At 43.4% G+C, this 17886-nt stretch overlaps 1 protein-coding gene across 5 annotated transcripts in view; it reads left to right on the top strand.

Moving 5' to 3' along the window:
• Positions 1-17886, top strand: part of KIAA1549 (KIAA1549 ortholog) — a 150419-nt gene that overhangs the window by 113338 nt on the left and 19195 nt on the right. For 4 of the 5 annotated variants that reach the window (XM_055393204.2, XM_055393203.2, XM_004046297.5 and 1 more), the window contains exons 15-17: positions 358-511; positions 7023-7340; positions 16245-16291. In XM_055393204.2, coding sequence (XP_055249179.1) covers positions 358-511; positions 7023-7340; positions 16245-16291 — 519 coding nt within the window. The remainder of the gene's footprint in view (positions 1-357; positions 512-7022; positions 7341-16244; positions 16292-17886) is intronic. The other variant, XM_063708795.1, reaches the window with a different exon arrangement.

The raw sequence follows: 17886 nt of genomic DNA, 5'->3' as shown, positions 1-17886 counted from the left end.
TTGCACTCCAGCCTGTGCGACAGTATGAGACTACATCTCAAAAAAAGAATAATAAAATAAAAAAGACCTAGTTCTAGCCCCATGGGACTAATAGCTGCCACTGACTTCTTTTCTGAATGTCATGATTACAAATGGCTTTATATCATTCTGTGTTGCTTCACGTGGGTTAATAGGTCTGTTTAGATATGCTCTGAGCTTCCTTAGAGCAGAGACTGTCTTGTACATGGCGTTTATATCCTATGGGGTGTTTCCAGGGGCTAGCACATCCTAGGTACTCAGGGTACTTAGTGTTTAGTTGGTAAGTCAGTGGCAAAAAGGGTGATGTCCTACGAAGATAATTTCTCTTTTTCCTGGCAGCTCACGGATAAAACGTTCTCCCAAGCCTCGCCGGAAACACCAGGTCAACGGCTGTCCTGCCGACGCTGAGAAGGACCGGCTCATCACCACGGACAGCGATGGCACCTACAGGAGGCCCCCCGGCGTCCACAACTCGGCCTACATCGGATGCCCAGTGCGTGCCACCGACTCCAGTTTCTGGAATTCGGGTGGGGCGGCTCCTAGAAAGATGCGCTGAAAGGGGAGGAGAAGCAGCAGCACTGGCTGCCGCCCTGTGTGGTGTCGGTGCCTGATGCCTGATGGCTGATGCACCAGGGCCCTCTAGGTCATGAAGTGGGTGGGGTGGGGTGCCACCCCTTCTGAGGGGAGATTTGAGTCCTGTCAACCAGTGTGCTGCCGAGTGCCACCTCTGGAAACACACTCCGTGTTTTTCCTCTATACGTAAGCCCATTCTCTCAGACTTCACAGTGGGACTTTTTTCGAGGTTAACTGGAAAACAGAGAGAGAAATATCCTCAAGGTTTTTTTCCTTCTCCCTAGTCAGAGGGTTATTTGGTTTTGTTGTTTATTTTTATTTTTATTTTTTCTGGGACAGGGTCTTACTCTGTTGCACAGGCTGGAGTGCAGTGGTGTGATCCAGGCTCACTGCAGCCTCAACCTCCTGGGCTCAAGTAATTTTCCCACCTCAGTCTGCTGAGTAGCTAGGACCATAGGCATATGCCACCATGCCCAGCTAATTTTAAAAATTTTTGTAGAGATGGGGTCTCAGCATGTTGCCCAGGCTGGTCTCAAACTCCTGACCTCAAGTGATCCTCCCGCCTTGGCCTCCCACAGTGCTAGGATTACAGGTATGAGGGCATGACCCTGTGATCAAGAGTCTCATACTCTACTGACTGAGCTAGCCCGGCTGGGTTTCCTAATGAGAGGAGGGATATTTAGGGTTTTATTTCCCTGTACTGTCCTTGGAGTGCTAAAAAGATAGCGTATTTGCTTATATATATTTTGCTTTTATGGGAGAAAGAGGTTAATGGAAATTAAGAAATAATGAGAGGTGGCTCAGACCTGTAATGCCAGCACTTTGGGAGGCTGAGGTGGATGGAGCGCTTGAGCCCAGGCGTTGGAGACCAGCCTGGGCAATATAGTGAAACCCCGTCTCTCCAAAAAATACAGAAATTAGCCAGGCGTGGTGGTGCATGCCTGTAATCCCAGCTACTTGGGAGGCTGAGGTGGGAGAATCGCTTCAGCCCAGGAGGTCGAGGCTACAGTGAGCTTTGATTGCACCACTGCACTCCAGCCTGGGTGACAGAGCAAAACCCTGTCTCTAAATAAATAAATAAGGGATTATTTTTTTCCAAAGTAAAAGAGGTCCGGACAGATTTGCTTGAAGTGTTAAAGGCAGATATTGATAGCATAAGATGCATACACACAGACTGCATTGAGTAGGAGAGAGAGAACCAGCCTCACTAACAACCCATGAGAAATACAGACATAAGGATACCCCAAGACAGAGAGGGCGAGCCAGGTGCTGCTAACTCCGGTAGCACTGGGAAACACAGGGCGTCCTAAACTCCATACCAGGAGAGCCCTGCATTGCTGCAGCAGGCCCCTTTCACCTGCTGGAGCCACTCGCAGAGCCAGCCTGGTTTAGAGACACGTTAGCAAAAAGCACAGCCTTTGAGAAGGGATTTGTGATGGATGTGATCGCTTTAGATAGACCTTATGCAACCAGCCATTTCTTAGTTGAGGTTTGTATTTTTTTCCTAAATTATATAAAAAGCACTTAAATACGCTAAATATAATTCACAAATGTGCAAACATTATACTGGGATGGGGCCTAAATACAACTGAATTATGATCATCTGAAAGAACGAGACTTTTCCTTAGGAACTTATGGTATTTCTAGGGTCTTAAAGACCAACCTTCTTGATCTACTCATGGGGATCGGTGCGATTTCAGAGTTAGGCTGTCTGTAAATGAAACTACTGTCTTCCTCAGTACAAGGAATTGAATAGTTCCTGTTACTTTCTAAATGTGGTACATGGCTGCTCTTACAGTAGATGGTGCTCTTGTGCTGTGTTGGGTTCTGGGGGTATTTGGGCATCTGTGGGGTTTGGCTTGATCTGGGGAGGGCTCCCCAGGTTGTCACCCGGAGCTTTTGTAAACTGTGCCAAGTGGAGACTTGCTGTGGTGTGCAACAGATAGAAGGGGCAGCATCCCTTCTTGCCCCTTCACTTCTCCAGCCAACCTGGGCTCCTCTCTCAAAGGAATTTGTGGGGAACCCTCTCAGTCCCCCTCCCTTTGATTTTTTTAAACGATTGAGTTTTGTATAGGGAGGAACCTGTCTTCTCCTGGCTGTCTTCATTTGCCTGCTTCAGTGACTCTAGATCAGCCTTCTTTTGCGGTAGCTTTGCAGCATCGTTTTCTTCCTTTTTTCCTTAGCAGAGAGTGCAGGGGATTCCTCCTCCTGTGGGTGCAGAGCAGCCTCTGCCTGGAAGACACCACCCCAGAGGCTGCTTGCCTTCAGTGGCTCCTTTTTTAAAAGACTGCCCCAAAATAAAAATCTTCCTCAGATTTTGAATTCTGAAACACTTTAAAAGATAATGCCTGTCTCAGAACTCATCTTTTCTTAGGTAGTTTATCTTTTTTTCCTCAACTTGTATTTTAGAATCAGTGGTACATGTACAGGGTTTTATTTTTTTTTTCATCTTCAAGCCTATACTAGGGAAGTACTATGTGTTTTTGAATTACCTTGAATTTTCCATTTTCCCCTCAAAAATATCTTCTCTTTGAGCGGTGTGTTCTCCTAAGGCCAAGAGAAATATTCCTTGGTTCCTTGTAATAAGGGTGACCATTATAATTCAGGCCTTGGTAGAAATCCAGCCAGCTGCTTGTTCTTGTAAGTAATTTTTTTTTTTGAGACACTCCAGCTCTGTTGCCCAGGCTGGAGTGCAGTGGTGCAATCACGGCTCACTGCAGCCTCAACCTCCCCAAGCTCAGGTGATCCTCCCACCTAAGCCTTCCAAGTAGCTGGGATTACAGGTGCATGCCACCTTGCCTGGCTAATTTTTGTATTTTTAGTAGAGATGGGGTTTCACCTTATTGCCTAGGCTGGTCTCAAACTCCTGGGCTCAGCGATCCTCCTACCTTGGCCTCCCAAATTTCTGGGATTATAGACATGAGCCAGCAAATCTGGCCTAAGTAGAGTTTTATTGCAACACAACCGCACCCATTTGTTGGCTTGATATCAATGACTGTTTTTGCTGCCAGGCAGAGTTGAGTGGTTGTGACAGACTATATGACTCATCAAACCTAAAGAATTTACTGTCTGGCCCTTTACAGAAAAAGTTTGATGTAATTTGTCATCCAATCCAGACACTTTTGAAAGTGTAAGGGGGTGTTCTATTAATCATTACCGTGGGACAACAGGCATAAACTGAGGTCGTCCTGGACAACCAGGCTGTCTGGTCACCCTCTTGCAACACCCACAAAGGACTGCTAAATAGGCATCAAAATCCGTAAACAGTAAAAAGATGTACATTTATTTCTGAAGACTGATAGATAAACTGTATCTGAACACATCTATATGTGAAACGTCTATAGTCTAAATATAGATGGTAGAATATAGGAAATTGAGTAAATCCTCTTCTTGGCCTGCAAGTTCTGATAGTCTCGCCTGCAAAATGAGGAGAAAACAAGAAGGTGAAGGACAGGAAGAGGAAGTGTCCTGGCCCAGGAGCTCCTGGCCTTCTGGCAGGATTCACGGGGGCCATTGGGAATGCAAGGGGACTGTCCTTCCCATCTGCAGATCATCTCTCTTGGTATAGAAGTTTAGCCTTCTCTGAAATTCTGGTCACTGAGAATGAGATTGGCAGTGGTTATAGCTGCTGGGGACTCTGCTCAAATGTCTGAGATCGTTTCCCACAGTGGAATCTCAGTTTGTGCCTGCGGTTTTTTGTGTCACCACACTACTTGCTTCCTTGCAGTAGAGTCACATACGCAGCCACCAGAATCACCGCCAGGAACATCGCTTCTGTTTCTGGAGAAACCCTTTCACCAGTGGGCTGTTCTTCCAGACACACCCTCCCTTCTTTCCACCCGTGAGCTGTAGGTTGGTGGTACACTGCCGACCAGGCTTCCTCATCTGCTCCTCAAGAAAATCAAGAATTGGAGAAGGGCATGACTGTGGACCTTTATCCACCTCACAAGGAAAGGAGCACAGGTTCCTTCCAAGGTGACATCATCAACTAGAGGCCACCTTGGGGCCCCAGATTCTCACTTAGAATTCCTCAGTGATAAATCTCATTTAGTAGAACCTCCACTGGGATGTTGCAGTTGGGAGAAATGGACTCATAAGCCCAAGAGTGTCATGTGCAAGAGAGGGAGGTCGCCAGTGGGGACTGCCGTGGAGAGAAGAGCACCTACCCCATCCAACGAGGGCAGTCGCTGCTTCACGGCAGTCGGTTTCTGTGTTGCGTGAGGGCCTGGTCATGCCAGAGCTTCAGACTCTGCCAAGAGAACCCAGAAATCTGAGTGTTACTATGAAATTTTCAGATGTTTAAAATAATGGCTATCAATTAAAAGAGTGTGTAGGCCAAGCAAAACCTGTCCGTGGGTTGACTGTGGGGTTACTAGTTTTGTATGGTCCTCTCTCAGTTTGGAGTTAAGAACCTACTGCCCTTCACGCTGGCAGGAATAATAACTGATCACCCGTTAGAAGCATTTTTCAGATAGGGGGCTAAGGTTAAGGATATGTCTGTAGAGTAGTTTGTCTTTGTAATAGACTCACTGATCCAGATGGGTAACGGAATGTCTTCGTTGGCCCCTTTAAGTATGGTGATCCAACTAGCTGGGCTAAACTAACTGCAGGCACGTGGCAAGTGAAGCATTCTAGATAGAAGCCGCCCACCCTTCCTCACAGAGGGTATGGGGTCCCCAGCCCCTCGGGCAGAACCTTTTCTCTCTTCACTGTGTCTGCTGCAGTCACCATGCTGTTTGGGCTCATGGAGCCTGTAAGACCAGAAAGGATGACTCTTCTTCGTTGGTTCCTGGCTTTGTCTCTTAACAGTTTACCTGGTGTATATTATGACCGTGTTTTGCTCATAACAGTATTGGGAAATGAGATTTAAAAAATCTTTATTGTTACTTATATTTCTACCTCTTAAACAGTAGGTATAGAACAAAATTTGAACCTTTGTTTTTTTTTTCTTTTCTTTTCTTTTTTTTTTTTTTTGAGACAGAGTTTCACTCTTGTCACCCAGGCTGGAGTGCAAGAGTGCAATCTCAGTTCACTGCAACCTCCACCTCCTGGGTTCAAGCGATTCTCCTGCTTCAGCCTCCTGAGTGGCTGAGATTACAGGCGTGCACACTACGCCCAGCTAATTTTTATATTTTTAGTAGAGATAAGGTTTCACCATGTTGGCCAGGCTGGTCTCGAACTCCTGACCTCAGGTGATCCACCCATCTCGGCCTCCCAAAGTGCTGGGATTACAGGCGTGAGCCACTGTGTCTGGCCAATTTAAACCTTTCTTAATGACTCTTGTGATCCAGAGATACCTTCATTTTAAAGACAAATGGTTCTGAATAGTTTTCATAAAATAGATATTGTAATTGCTTGCACACATACGTAGGCTTTTTTTTTTTTTTAAGAGTCTAGGTCTCTCTGTTACCCAGGCTAGGGTGCAGTGGGGCAATCATAGCTCACTGCAACCTCGACCTCCTGGGATTAGGAGATTCTCCTGACTCAGCCTTGTGAGTAGCTGGGACTGCAGGTGCTCACCACCACCCTCAGCTAACTTTTAAGCAATTTTTTTGTAAAGATGGGGGTCTTGCTATGTTGCCTAGGTTAGTCTCAAATTCCTGGCCTCTCTGGAAATGATCTTCCTGCCTTAGTCTCCCAAGTTGCTGGGATTACAGGTGTGAGCCACTGCACCCAGCCCACATGCATAGTTTTAATATGTATAGTTTTAAAAGTTTTGATCTTTTAAGGGTATGTAAGACTATTTTCTAATAGTCAATAGACTACTTTACTTATTGACTTCTATCTAGGGAAAATTTACTAGTTTTTTTCAATACATAAACTTTGAAATATGTTTTTTGGCTGTTTAGGGGCTTTCAGTAGAAATGTTCACTTCCAGGTACTGAAATGCCTTGTAAATAGTTGAGTGTTGCTGAAAAAATGATTGTTGAATTTTGGCAGTTTTTTTCTGGTTCAAGCCTCCCCTCTCCTTCGCATGAAATGTAATGCACATTCCTCAGCTGTCATTTTTTTATTTTTTTGAGACAAGGTCTCACTCTGTCATCCAGGCTGGAGTACAATGATGCGATTATAGCTTACTGAAAGCTCAAATTCTTGGGCTCAAGCTATCCTTCCCCCTCAGCCTCCCAAGTAACTGGGACTACAGGTACACACCACCACACCTGGCTAATTTTTTTTTTTATTTATTTTTTATTTTTTTTAGAGATGGGGGTCTCACTTTGTTACCCAGGCTGGTCTCGAACTCCTGGCCTCAAGTGCTTCTCCACCTCAGCCTCCCAAAATCCTGGAATTAAAGGTGTGAGCCACTGTGCACAGCCTCAACTGTCATTTTTTAATTCTTATGATAGAACTTTTCCTCAATGTCGGGAAAACTGTTTAGGGTTGCCACAAAAACTCATGTGTGATTCTTCCTTTGCCATTTCTCACTGTAGTCGGATCCTGACCTCCCAGCCGATGTGCAGACACCATCCTCGGTGGAACTGGGGAGGTATCCAGCCCTTCCCTTCCCGGCCTCCCAGTACATCCCACCCCAGCCGTCCATCGAGGAGGCACGCCAGACCATGCACTCCCTCCTGGACGACGCCTTTGCCCTCGTGGCCCCCAGCAGCCAGCCTGCCAGCGCCGCAGGTGTAGGCCCCGGAGTCCCACCCGGCCTGCCCGCAAACAGCACCCCTTCCCGGGAAGAGAGGCGAGCCACCCAGTGGGGGTCCTTCTACAGCCCAGCCCAGACAGCCAACAATCCCTCCAGTGTAAGTACTGGCCTTCTAGAATTCTCTGGTGGGCAAGATGTTGAAGCTTTGTTGCCTGACTGCCTGACTTTCAGGCTCCGCACAAAACCGTGGTTGCATTTGATAAGAATTAAAACTCGGGTGATGGGTCTTAGTTTTTATCTTCTACTAAATTAATTCTTAATGTTGGAGGTATCTGTTTATGTGGGTTTACAGGCTCATGCCTGTAATCCCCGCAATTTAGGAGGCCAAGGCAGGAGGACTTTTGCTTTGTGGAGGAATGGAGGGGGATTTTATGGAAGCATCTTCCTGGGTTCAGAACAGTGTCACGGAATGGAGGTGGGGTAACCGTCAAATGTATTCTTGTTGATGTCTCCAGAAAAGTTTCAGTTTAGAATGTATCCAAGTTGTTGAGTTTCTTGTATGGCCACCTGGTACTGGAGAGACCCCTGAGGTTCTGAGGTTGTAGGCAGCCAGTCCCCACGTGGACAGTGACAACCACTTTCAAATGTCAGCTTTCCATCTTGGAGGTTGACATTTCAGCATTTCATCTGCCTTTGTTATCATTTATGTTTTTCTTAGTCCTTTCAAATTTACCTTCCTGAGAGATGGAGAAGAAGTAAAACTCAAGGAAGTAAAGCTACCATTATTTTCTGCTAATTTCATATGAAATGATTGGACTAAGGTTTGACTCTGGAGAGAAACTAATAGGTCACAATATGAATTTATTAGGGAGTGTTTATACTGGGTCCACCTTGTTACATGAAATTGGGTGGCAGTAGACATATGATAAAATACTTTTTTATCTCTGAAATGGGTTTGAATTTTCAAAGTAAGAGCCTTCAGCAAGAGATTGTCTCCTTCAGGGCATGGGAGGCCAAGAGCCTCCAGTATGGGGAACTGCTATTATGTGGGGTGGGGTGGGAGTACCATTCAATCTAATCACTACTGTTTTTAATTTTAAAATATAGCTTGTTCCAACAACTGTCTTCAAAATTACAACTGGTGGTTTATAATATTTCAGGAAATGCATGGTACAGAACAAACCTCGGTGGTAAAATAAATGTGGAAACAGCTGCCATCGGGTCACTTTAAAGTTTTCTCATTTGCTTATTCATTCACATATATTTACAAAGCACCTGCTGTGTCGCAGGCACTCTGCTTAGGTGCTGGAGACAGAGTAGTGCACAGTACAGGATGGATTTTTCTGGACAAAATAGCATCTCTGTGGAAGTCTAAAGGATAATTAGTGGTTGTCAGTTGAAGAAGGATGTTCCTGGTTGTGGGAAGTACAGCAGAGGCACAGAAATTAAAGTGTATGGGACAGGCTTCAGATGGAGGAACAGAGGCTGGGTTTACCTTCCTTCCTCAAACAACTGAAAACACTGGAAGGAGTATCTGGGTGACTTGATGTTAGACTTTAGGTAAGAAAGGACAGGGGTCAATGAGAAGTGAACTGAGTCCTCCAGTTGCCCCAGGTTGCATCTGGAGTTTCTAGTCATGGCGCAGCAGATGGGACCCCAGGCAGAGCTCTGTGGTCTCTCTGAGTTGAAGAAATGGAGTTTGGAAGTCTGGGGAGGAAAAGGCAGCTGGAGTTCATGAGGGAGTGTGCAGGAGAGCAGAGAGATACCCTGAGCAGGATGCTAGGCATCTGCAGAGAATCTTTGTTTGAGTACTGATCAGTTTATGGGTACACAGAAACTACCCAAAAGAGCCCCTCAAAAAGATTAGCAGGGACAACCCTCAAAATTCACACAGGCCTGAGAATAAGCTCTTGCTATGGATTGAACTGTGTCCTCCCCAAAATCACATGTTGAAGCTGTAACCCCCCAACATGACTGTGTTGGAGATAAGGGCCTTTAGGGAGGTAATTAAGAGTAAATGAGGCTGGAAGGGTAGAGTCCCGATTCAATAGAACTGCTGCCTCTAGAAAATGAGGAAGAGACTCCAGAGATCTCTCTCTGGCCAGGTTAAGACACAGAGAGCAGGCAACTGTCTGCAAGCCAGGGAGAAAGCCCCACCTGAAACTGAACACTGCCAGATGTTGATGTAAGACTTTCCAGCCTCCATAACTATAAGAAAATTATGAGAAAATCAGTTTCTGTTCTTGTGTGTGTGTGTGTGTGGTTTTTTTTTTTGAGATGGAGTCTCGCTCTGTCACCCAGGCTGGAGTGCAGTGGCACAATGTCGGCTCACTGCAAGCTCCACCTCCCGGGTTCATGCCATTCTCCTGCCTCAGCCTCCCGAGTAGCTGGGATTATAGGCACCTGCCACCTTGCCTGGCTAATTTTTTGTATTTTTAGTAGAGATGGGGTTTCACCATGTAGCTAGGATGGTCTCGATCTCCTGACCTCGTGATCTGCCTGCCTCGGCCTCCCGAAGTGCTGGAGTTTCTGTTGTTTTAGGCCACCATTTCTAAGGTATTTTGTTATGGCAGCCTGAGCAGAGGAATATGGTTCCTTTTCCAACAGTTGGTGGAAACTGCATAATTCATGCAACATCAGTTAGAGTATTTGGAAGAGTTTTGCCTCAGTAATGGGGCAAAATTAGCCCCAACTTAAAGCTGCTCTGGTTCTACCTAACAAACCACAAAACCATAACATCTAAACCCAAGCAAAGCTCAAGAATATAGAAACACAAAAATATGCAGCATTCAATAAGGTAAAATTAATAATGTCTGCATCAAATCAAACTAAACAGACAAGCAAAGAAGGAAGAAAATGATACAGATGATAGAATTAGTAGACAAGCTGTATGCGGTGGCTCACACCTGTAATCCCAGCACCTTGGGAGGCTGAGGCAGGAGGATTGATTGAGCCTAGGAGTTTGAGACCAACCTGGGCAACACAGTGAGACTCTGTCTCTACAAAAAATATAAAAATTAGCTGGGCATTACTTAGGAGGCTAAGGTGGGAGGATCACTTGACCCTGGGAGGCTGAGGCTACAGTGAGCCATGATTGCACCACTGCACTCCAGCCTGGGCGAAAGAGTGGAAAGAGTGAGACTCTGTCTGTCTCAAAAAAAAAAAAAAAAAAAGGCAGATAAGGAAGTGAAAAGCAATAAAGCACAGATGGGGAAAATTAAAAACAGTTACCAAGAAGCACAGATGGGGAAAATTGAAAACAGATACCAAGATGGTTGACTTAAATCCAGCCTTATCAATAATCACATTAAATGTGAATGGTCTAAACACCCCTATTAAAGGGCAGAGCTTGTCAGTTTGGATAAAAAGCAAGATCCAAGTATATGCTGCCTACAAGAACCCTTCATTAAATACAAAGATACAAGTAGGTGAAAAGGAAAAGTATGGAGAAAAGTTTGGAGGAAGATATGCCATACTAACACTAATCATAGAAAGCTGGAATGGCTATGTTAGTATTAGCCAAAATAGATCTCATAGTAAAGAGTATTATTAAAGATTAAGAGGATCATTTCATAATAAAGCATTCAGTTTATCTGGAAGACATAAAGTCTTACGTGTTTATGTGCATAGTATTAGAGCTTCAAAATACATTAAGCAAAAACTGATAAAACTGCATGTGGAAATAAATCTACAATTATGTTGATGAGAATGTAAACAACTGGAAGTCTCATGAGCTGCTGGTGGGAATGTAAAATAGCACAACCACTTTGAAAAACAGTTTGGCAGTCTCTTTAAAAGGTTGAACATATATCCTACCATATGAACCAGGATTCTATTGCTAAGTATTTATCCAGGAGAAACAAAGCATATTTTCATACAAAGACTTGTACATCATGGCAGATTTATTTATAATAGACCCAAAGAAAACAGCAGCACATAATAGTACTCCATTTACGAATATACCACATTTGTTTATCCATTCATGTGTAGGGTCTATTATTTAAAATAATCAGGGTTCTCCAGAGAAGCAGAACTAGTAGTGTGTGTGTATGTGGGTGGGTGGATGTGTCTGTATGCATATGTGTTTGTATGGAGAGAGTGAGGGGGAGAGAAATTTACTTATTATGAGGAGTTGGCTCATGTAATTATGGAGGCTGAGAATCCCGTGATCTGCTTTCTGCAAACTGGAAACCCACAGAAGCCAGTGGTGTAGTTTGAAGGCCTGAGAGATGGTTTCCAGTCTGAATCTGGAAGCTTGAAAACCAGGTGCTTCAAGGATGGGAGAAGATTCATGTCCCAGCTCATGCAGTCAGTCAGAGGAAGCCCAAATCCAACCTTCCTCTGTCTTTTTCTTCTGTTCAGGCTTTCGACAGATTGGAAGATGCCTGCCCATATTGGGGAGGGCTGCCTTACTGTCCACCAATTCAAATGCTACTCTCTTCTGGAAACACCCTCACAGACACACCCAGAAATAATGTTTAACCAGACATCGGGGTGTCCTGTGGCACAGTCAGGTTGATACATAAAATTAACTATTACAGTATGTTCTAAGCAGTGAAGTGAGTTCTGGCTGAGTAGTAACAGAGCGGCACTAAAAGTGGTGAGACATGAGGCAGGAGAGGAAAAGCAAGAAGCTGATGGTTATGGAGCCTACATGTCATCCTGAGGGTGATGGCCACACATGGAAGGGTTTTGAGCAGATGGAGACATAATTAGTTAAGCCTTTTGAAAGATTAGTCCCATTTTAGAGTGAAGAATGGTTGTCAGAAACAGAGAGACTAATAGAAAGCTGTTGTAGTATTCTTGGTGAGAGAGTTGGTGACTCCAGCTAGTGCAATGCAGTGGATAAATCCAAGAGGAAGAATCAGCGAGCCTTCAACGTGTTTAATGGCTGATGGTGCTGAGCCAGTGCGGAAGAAGAGTCTGATGATTCACAAAAGGGGATGAGATGAATCTGGAGTACCAGTGGAGGAGCTCTCTTTAGAAATGAGGGGATATGTGGGAGGCCGATGCGGGTGGATCACGAGGTCAGGAGATCGAGACCATCCTGGCTAACATGGTGAAACCCCGTCTCTACTAAAAATACAAAAAAAAAAATTAGCTGGGTGTGGTGGCAGGCACCTGTAGTCCCAGCTACTCGGGAGGCTGAGACAGGAGAATGGCGTGAACCTGGGAGGCAGAGCTTGCAGTGAGCTGAGATAGCGCCACTGCAGTCCGGCCTGGGCGGAAGAGTGAGACTTTGTCTCAAATAAATAAATAAATGAATAAAAATAAAAAAATAATAAAAAAAAAATGAGGGGATATGCTTCTTCTAATTTAATGGGAAGGAGGAGGGAAAGATTGGGCACAGATAAAATCAGGTTGTAGTTGGCTGGTAGAAGGTTGAGGAACCAGTCATCTCATGGCTTTTATCCTCAGAGCAGAGAAGGCAGAGTCATCATCCATTGAGAATAACAGAAGAAATGTGGCAGGGCAGGAGGTGTGAGGGAGAGGAGAGATTTGAAAGACGTATTATGGAGAATGAGACAACACAGATTAGGGACACAGGAATTATTTCTTAGCCTTGAGGGTGGTTGAGATTGACTATCATGAAATTGAAGTGGCTCTAATTAATGTTCTCGAGTTTCATTGATGAACATTCAGTACCCAAGTATATGCATTGGGATTGATGAAGACTAGGGCTTTGTCAGGCACCTGCGATGTGCAGGTGAGAGGGAGCAGTTGAAATGATAGACCAGGTGCTGCAAAGGAAAGGTATGGAAATCTGGGGTCATTTAAACATGTCAGAACTTTGTTGATTCTTCCTCTTAAATCCATCCACACCATGACATCAGTTGGAGCCACTGTCATCTCTCACCAACAGCTTCTTAATTGTCTCCCTGCCTCTGGTCTTGAATGTACGATGTTAGGGTGGAGCAGTTCTGATGCTGAACACAGCATGGCAGCTGATAGGTAAAATGTGGTTCACTGGTGTTGAGTAAACCAAGTTGCTGAAGGTCCAACACCTTGGATGCATCTCAGGGTGATAGGAGGACTGAAAAAGAGGAGGAAGACCTACCACGAGCCGCTTAGCTTAGCTTGTCCTGCGTTTTCCAAAGGGAAAGGCTCATCTGATGAGCTGACCTGAACTTGTTCACTGCTGGTCTCTGATTGTTACTTCTCTCTGCTTCCAGGCTTTTCCTGATTCCCCGTCCCTCCCCTTCGCCCTGACTGCCAGTGCACCCCTCAGTGTACTCTCTCTAAGTGGCAATGTAATGCTGAGCATTCTGGGGATGGGCTTAGGAGCCACATCCTGCTGCCAGAATCTTTGTTTTGTTTGTTTGTTTCCCCCTTGACCACTGCTTTTCTCAGTGTGTAGCGTGATTCTGCTCTTTTCCTTGTTTGGTTTCTGCTGATGAATTTTTAGCAGTAATTTTTGGCAGGTTTGTGTTGTTATTTCTCTTATTTGTTCATTGTTCATAGGTGTTGCAGATCCAAGATTCCCTGATAGTGCCTTATAAATTCAAGCCCATAGTAAGATTTTTTTAAATAAACACCGTTATTCAGTGGTTTTCTCATTGTGGACTTTTGATGTTACCCTGATGTAGTTGGATGAGAATGGTAGCAGCTTAATCTAGTGGAAAACCAGAATCATTGGCTTTATCTGTGCATATCTAATATAATTTCAACATGTTTGTAAATGGATTGTAGAGTTAATGTTGCCAAGGGGAGCCTGATCACTCTCTTATTTGCTGCTATTTGCTTTTTTTTGGTTAAAAAAAAAGAAAAACCACAGGAATGTGGATTTCACGGTGCCTTCAGTTACCGCATGAGCCTTTATTTGCCACCTGATGACATTGTTACTCCTTTTTTGCAAGGGTAGGAGTGTTATGTATCAGTGAGTCAGGCCACATGATAGTTGGTATTGCTGCTTCCTTGAGAAGGTAAGCTCTCTATGGACTAGTCCTTTGAGTAGCAAGTACAAATCCCTGGGCTGAGACACTTCACAAGCAGACCTCACTGTCTGGTTGCTTTACCTCAGGCCTATCCCAAACTCTACCAACCATCTAACTTGCCTTCCTCACTCTGTCGGCCTGTGTTTTATACTGAATAGAAAAAAGGGATGCATTAAAGTGGGATTTATATATACCTAGCTGATTGAAACCTTCAAATGCAGTTTTGTTTCCCAAACTTTTATATAGGTGTGATCCATCCTGCAACAGAATCAGAGAAATTCTGTCTGTCATTTTTTTTTTTAAACCTTTTCATCAGGGCATGTAGTCCCTAGAAATATGACATTCTTTTTCTGATGAGAATAGAGTTGAAATCCTCACACTACAAAGATACAACAGATAATAAGCGGACAGCTATTTTTCATTGTTTTTCTCTTAATATGCCACTAAGAACTCCTGAGACTTTGGTAGGTAAACTGGTAAGCATTGACTTTTTTTTAGATTTTGCATATGAATATGCTTTAAAAACCCACACTGTGCCGAAAGCACCAGCACTGTGAATAATCTCTATGCAGTCTCAGATTTCCCTTTAATTATTTGGAAAAGGAATGGAAGCTTCTTTTCCTTCTCTTTCTCCCTTCGTCCATAACCCTCTTTCCCTTGTTTTGCCTCAGTTGGGGAACTCCACAAGGTTCCACATGACAGCCAAGGGGATGGAAGCAGAGAGAGTCAGAAGGTGAAGTAATCTGACCACGGTTTCATATTTAATAATCCTCTTAGAACTCTGTGAATGTGGAGATCGTTATATTCTCTTGGCATAAAGGAATAGGCCCAGGGATGTTAAGCCAGTCTGTATGACTCCAAAGCCTCTACTTTTTCCCCTCACAAAATAGATATTTGTTCACAGGAGAGTGTCTTGTTTTGGAAGCCATGGGCAGTGCTGGGGGATTGGTGAGAAGCATGGTCTTTGGAGTCCAAAAGACATGAGGAGGAAATCACCTAATTTCTTTGTGAGTTGGTTTCATTTATAAAACAGAGGCAGTGAGTACTTTTTAGTGATGTTGTGGGGCTAGGTTAGTGCTCATACAATGCTTAACTCAAAATACTAATTCAGTAAATGACAGCTTGTAAAAAGAAAGATGTCATATTAGAGCAACTTTAGAAGCAAGGCTGACTTAGACCTAACTTAGACAAACCATTGGTTCCAACTGACTGCCGCTGGAGAGACTCTGCCCATAGTTACTGTTCTTCTGAAATACCTAATTCCAAAAGGAACAATTCACAGTTATTGAAAAGAAATGTTGAAATAAGAGTCCCATGTATATTAGGGTTAGGATATATTGATTTCACCAGGAATACAACAGATCTCTTAGATGTATGTTTCTTTAAATCATGTGGCATATTGTTTTAGTCAAAGAACATTTGGCTAGTTCAGGTTAGCTCAAGTAAAAAGAGTTGATTGAAGGATACGGGGGCACCTTATGGAACTTAAGGGCAGAAAATATAGCTGGGTCTCCTGGGGACCAGTAAACGGTCAGAAACAGAACGTGCTGCCTTCGTCTTGTAGGGTCTCTCTAGTTTCTGGTTTTCTTTTTTTGCAGCATTCTGCAACATGAGACAGCATTTGATACTTGAGTTGCTTGAGGTATTTCAATACGTACTGGGCACCCACTGGGTCTTGCTGACCTTTGTGGCTCATGTGGTTGGAGTCACTTGTGCTAATTGTGGGCATTCAGGCCTGCCTTTTAGCAAAAGATATGAGGCCTTTTAGCAAAAGATATGAGGCCTTTTAGCGGAAGATACAGGTTTGCAGCAGAAGATACAGATGGATCTGTAGGGAAGAGCAGGCACAGCAAGCCTGTCAGCTATTCATATTTATAGTTGTAATATACAAAAGAAGGAAAGATCTAAAAATGAGTTGTGTGTTTTCTAAAGTCTGGTAGTGCAGGTCCTCGAACCGAAACTTGTAGCATCACTTGGTGGCAGAGTGCCCGGTAACATGCTAAGTTTTAATGAGAAAATAATTCTCTTGAAAGTTGATCCTGTAAAGCTGAATTTATAAGTTTGCTGTTGTCACTTTATAATAAGTATTGAATATTAATCTTCATGTTCTTTTGTATGTCTTCCAGAGATACGAAGACTATGGAATGACTCCCCCGACGGGTCCATTGCCAAGGTAAGGTTTTCAAAACAAAATGGATTATCACTTTCTCACGTAGGCTGTTTTTAAAAACTTTATAAACTCACTAATTTTAGCTAATATGAGCGGATGTAAAACTCTGCATTGTACATTCTCTTGATCTAACCAGAAGAGGAGGGAAAAAAAGTTGGAATTTAAGTTCTGTTCCAGTAATGACAGGCTAGGTAATTTGGACCAACTCTCCTGCTGAGGACAACTGGAAAAGCTGAACAAGATATTAACATTAAAAACCCCAGAGAGTTAACAGGGCAGTGAAGCGGTATGAGACCAAGATCCAGGAAATCCAGAGGCATGAGCCCTGCTTCTTGGGCCACTTTTTCCCCAGGGACACCTGCGGATTCCAGAAGAAGCACCTAGGAAGCCAGGCAAAGCCTTTGACAGACTCATGGGGCTGGGAGCACGGGGGGAAACCCTGGTAAACATCCAAAGGTTTTGAGTTTGGACCCTTAACGGGTTATGCTCTAGGAGTAAGGGTGAATCATAAGTAGATCAGTCCCTGCAGGAAGTAAAGCTCAGCTTTGAAAGTTGATTAGGGTTGCTCCCTGGCAGAAACAAATGAACATCCCTTTTAGAAGAAGATTACATCACTCTTGGCCTTATATTATTGCTACAGTAGCCCCCCTTCCACACATACCCCCACACCCACCCCCAGGCATATGAGAAGAAAAGAAAATAGTTTTTTTTTAATTAGAAAGAAATAGACAATAGAAGCAGAACTACAGGGGATCCACATATTGGAGTTAATCAGACACAGATTCTAAAATAATTATGCTTAATATGGAGGTAAGGTCCATTGTCCAGGAAGATGTAAAAGTGCTACTTTATGTTAGACTGTTATAAGTGAAGGATTCCAGTGTAGTTCTAGGCTCACTAAAGAATGCTTAAATATAAAATAATAAGGAAGAGCAAAATAACTTAAAGATAATCCAAAAGAAGGTAGGAAATAGGAGAAAAAAGAACTTAGAATTTACAGGACATGCAGAAAGAAAACTTAAGATGGTAGATATCTAAATTCAGGTCTATAATGAATTACATTAAATGTTAATAACTAGATATTTCAATTAAAAGACAAAGATTATTAGATTTGATTTTTAAAAAATGTATTTGGCTTATGAGCAACACATCAAAAAATGTAAAGATACAGAAAGGATATAGAAGATTGGAACAACATGATTAATCAATTAGACCTAATTGACATATATAGAACCCTGGACTCAACTGTAAAATACAGCTTCCTTTAAAATACGTTTTAAAAATTTACCATATGCTGGACCATAACAAATCTTAAAAAATTTCAAGAAGTGAAATCACTCAGAGTATATTTGCTAATCCTAGTAGAATTAAGTTAGAAACCAGAAATAAAAGATAAAACCCAAAACTGTAAAAACCTTGGAAGACATCCTAGGCAATAGCATTCTGGACATAGGAGTGAGCAAAGATTTCATGATGAAGATGCCAAAAGCAATCACAACAAAAGCAAAAATTGACATATGGGATCTAATTAAACTTCAGAGCTTCTGCACAGCAAAAACTCTAGTTTGCAAATATTTTCTCCTATTCTGTAGGCTGTC

Source organism: Gorilla gorilla, chromosome 6 (assembly GCF_029281585.2).
Source record: "Gorilla gorilla gorilla isolate KB3781 chromosome 6, NHGRI_mGorGor1-v2.1_pri, whole genome shotgun sequence".
NCBI lineage: Eukaryota > Metazoa > Chordata > Mammalia > Primates > Hominidae > Gorilla > Gorilla gorilla.
This window is presented reverse-complemented; position numbering and strand designations above follow the sequence as displayed.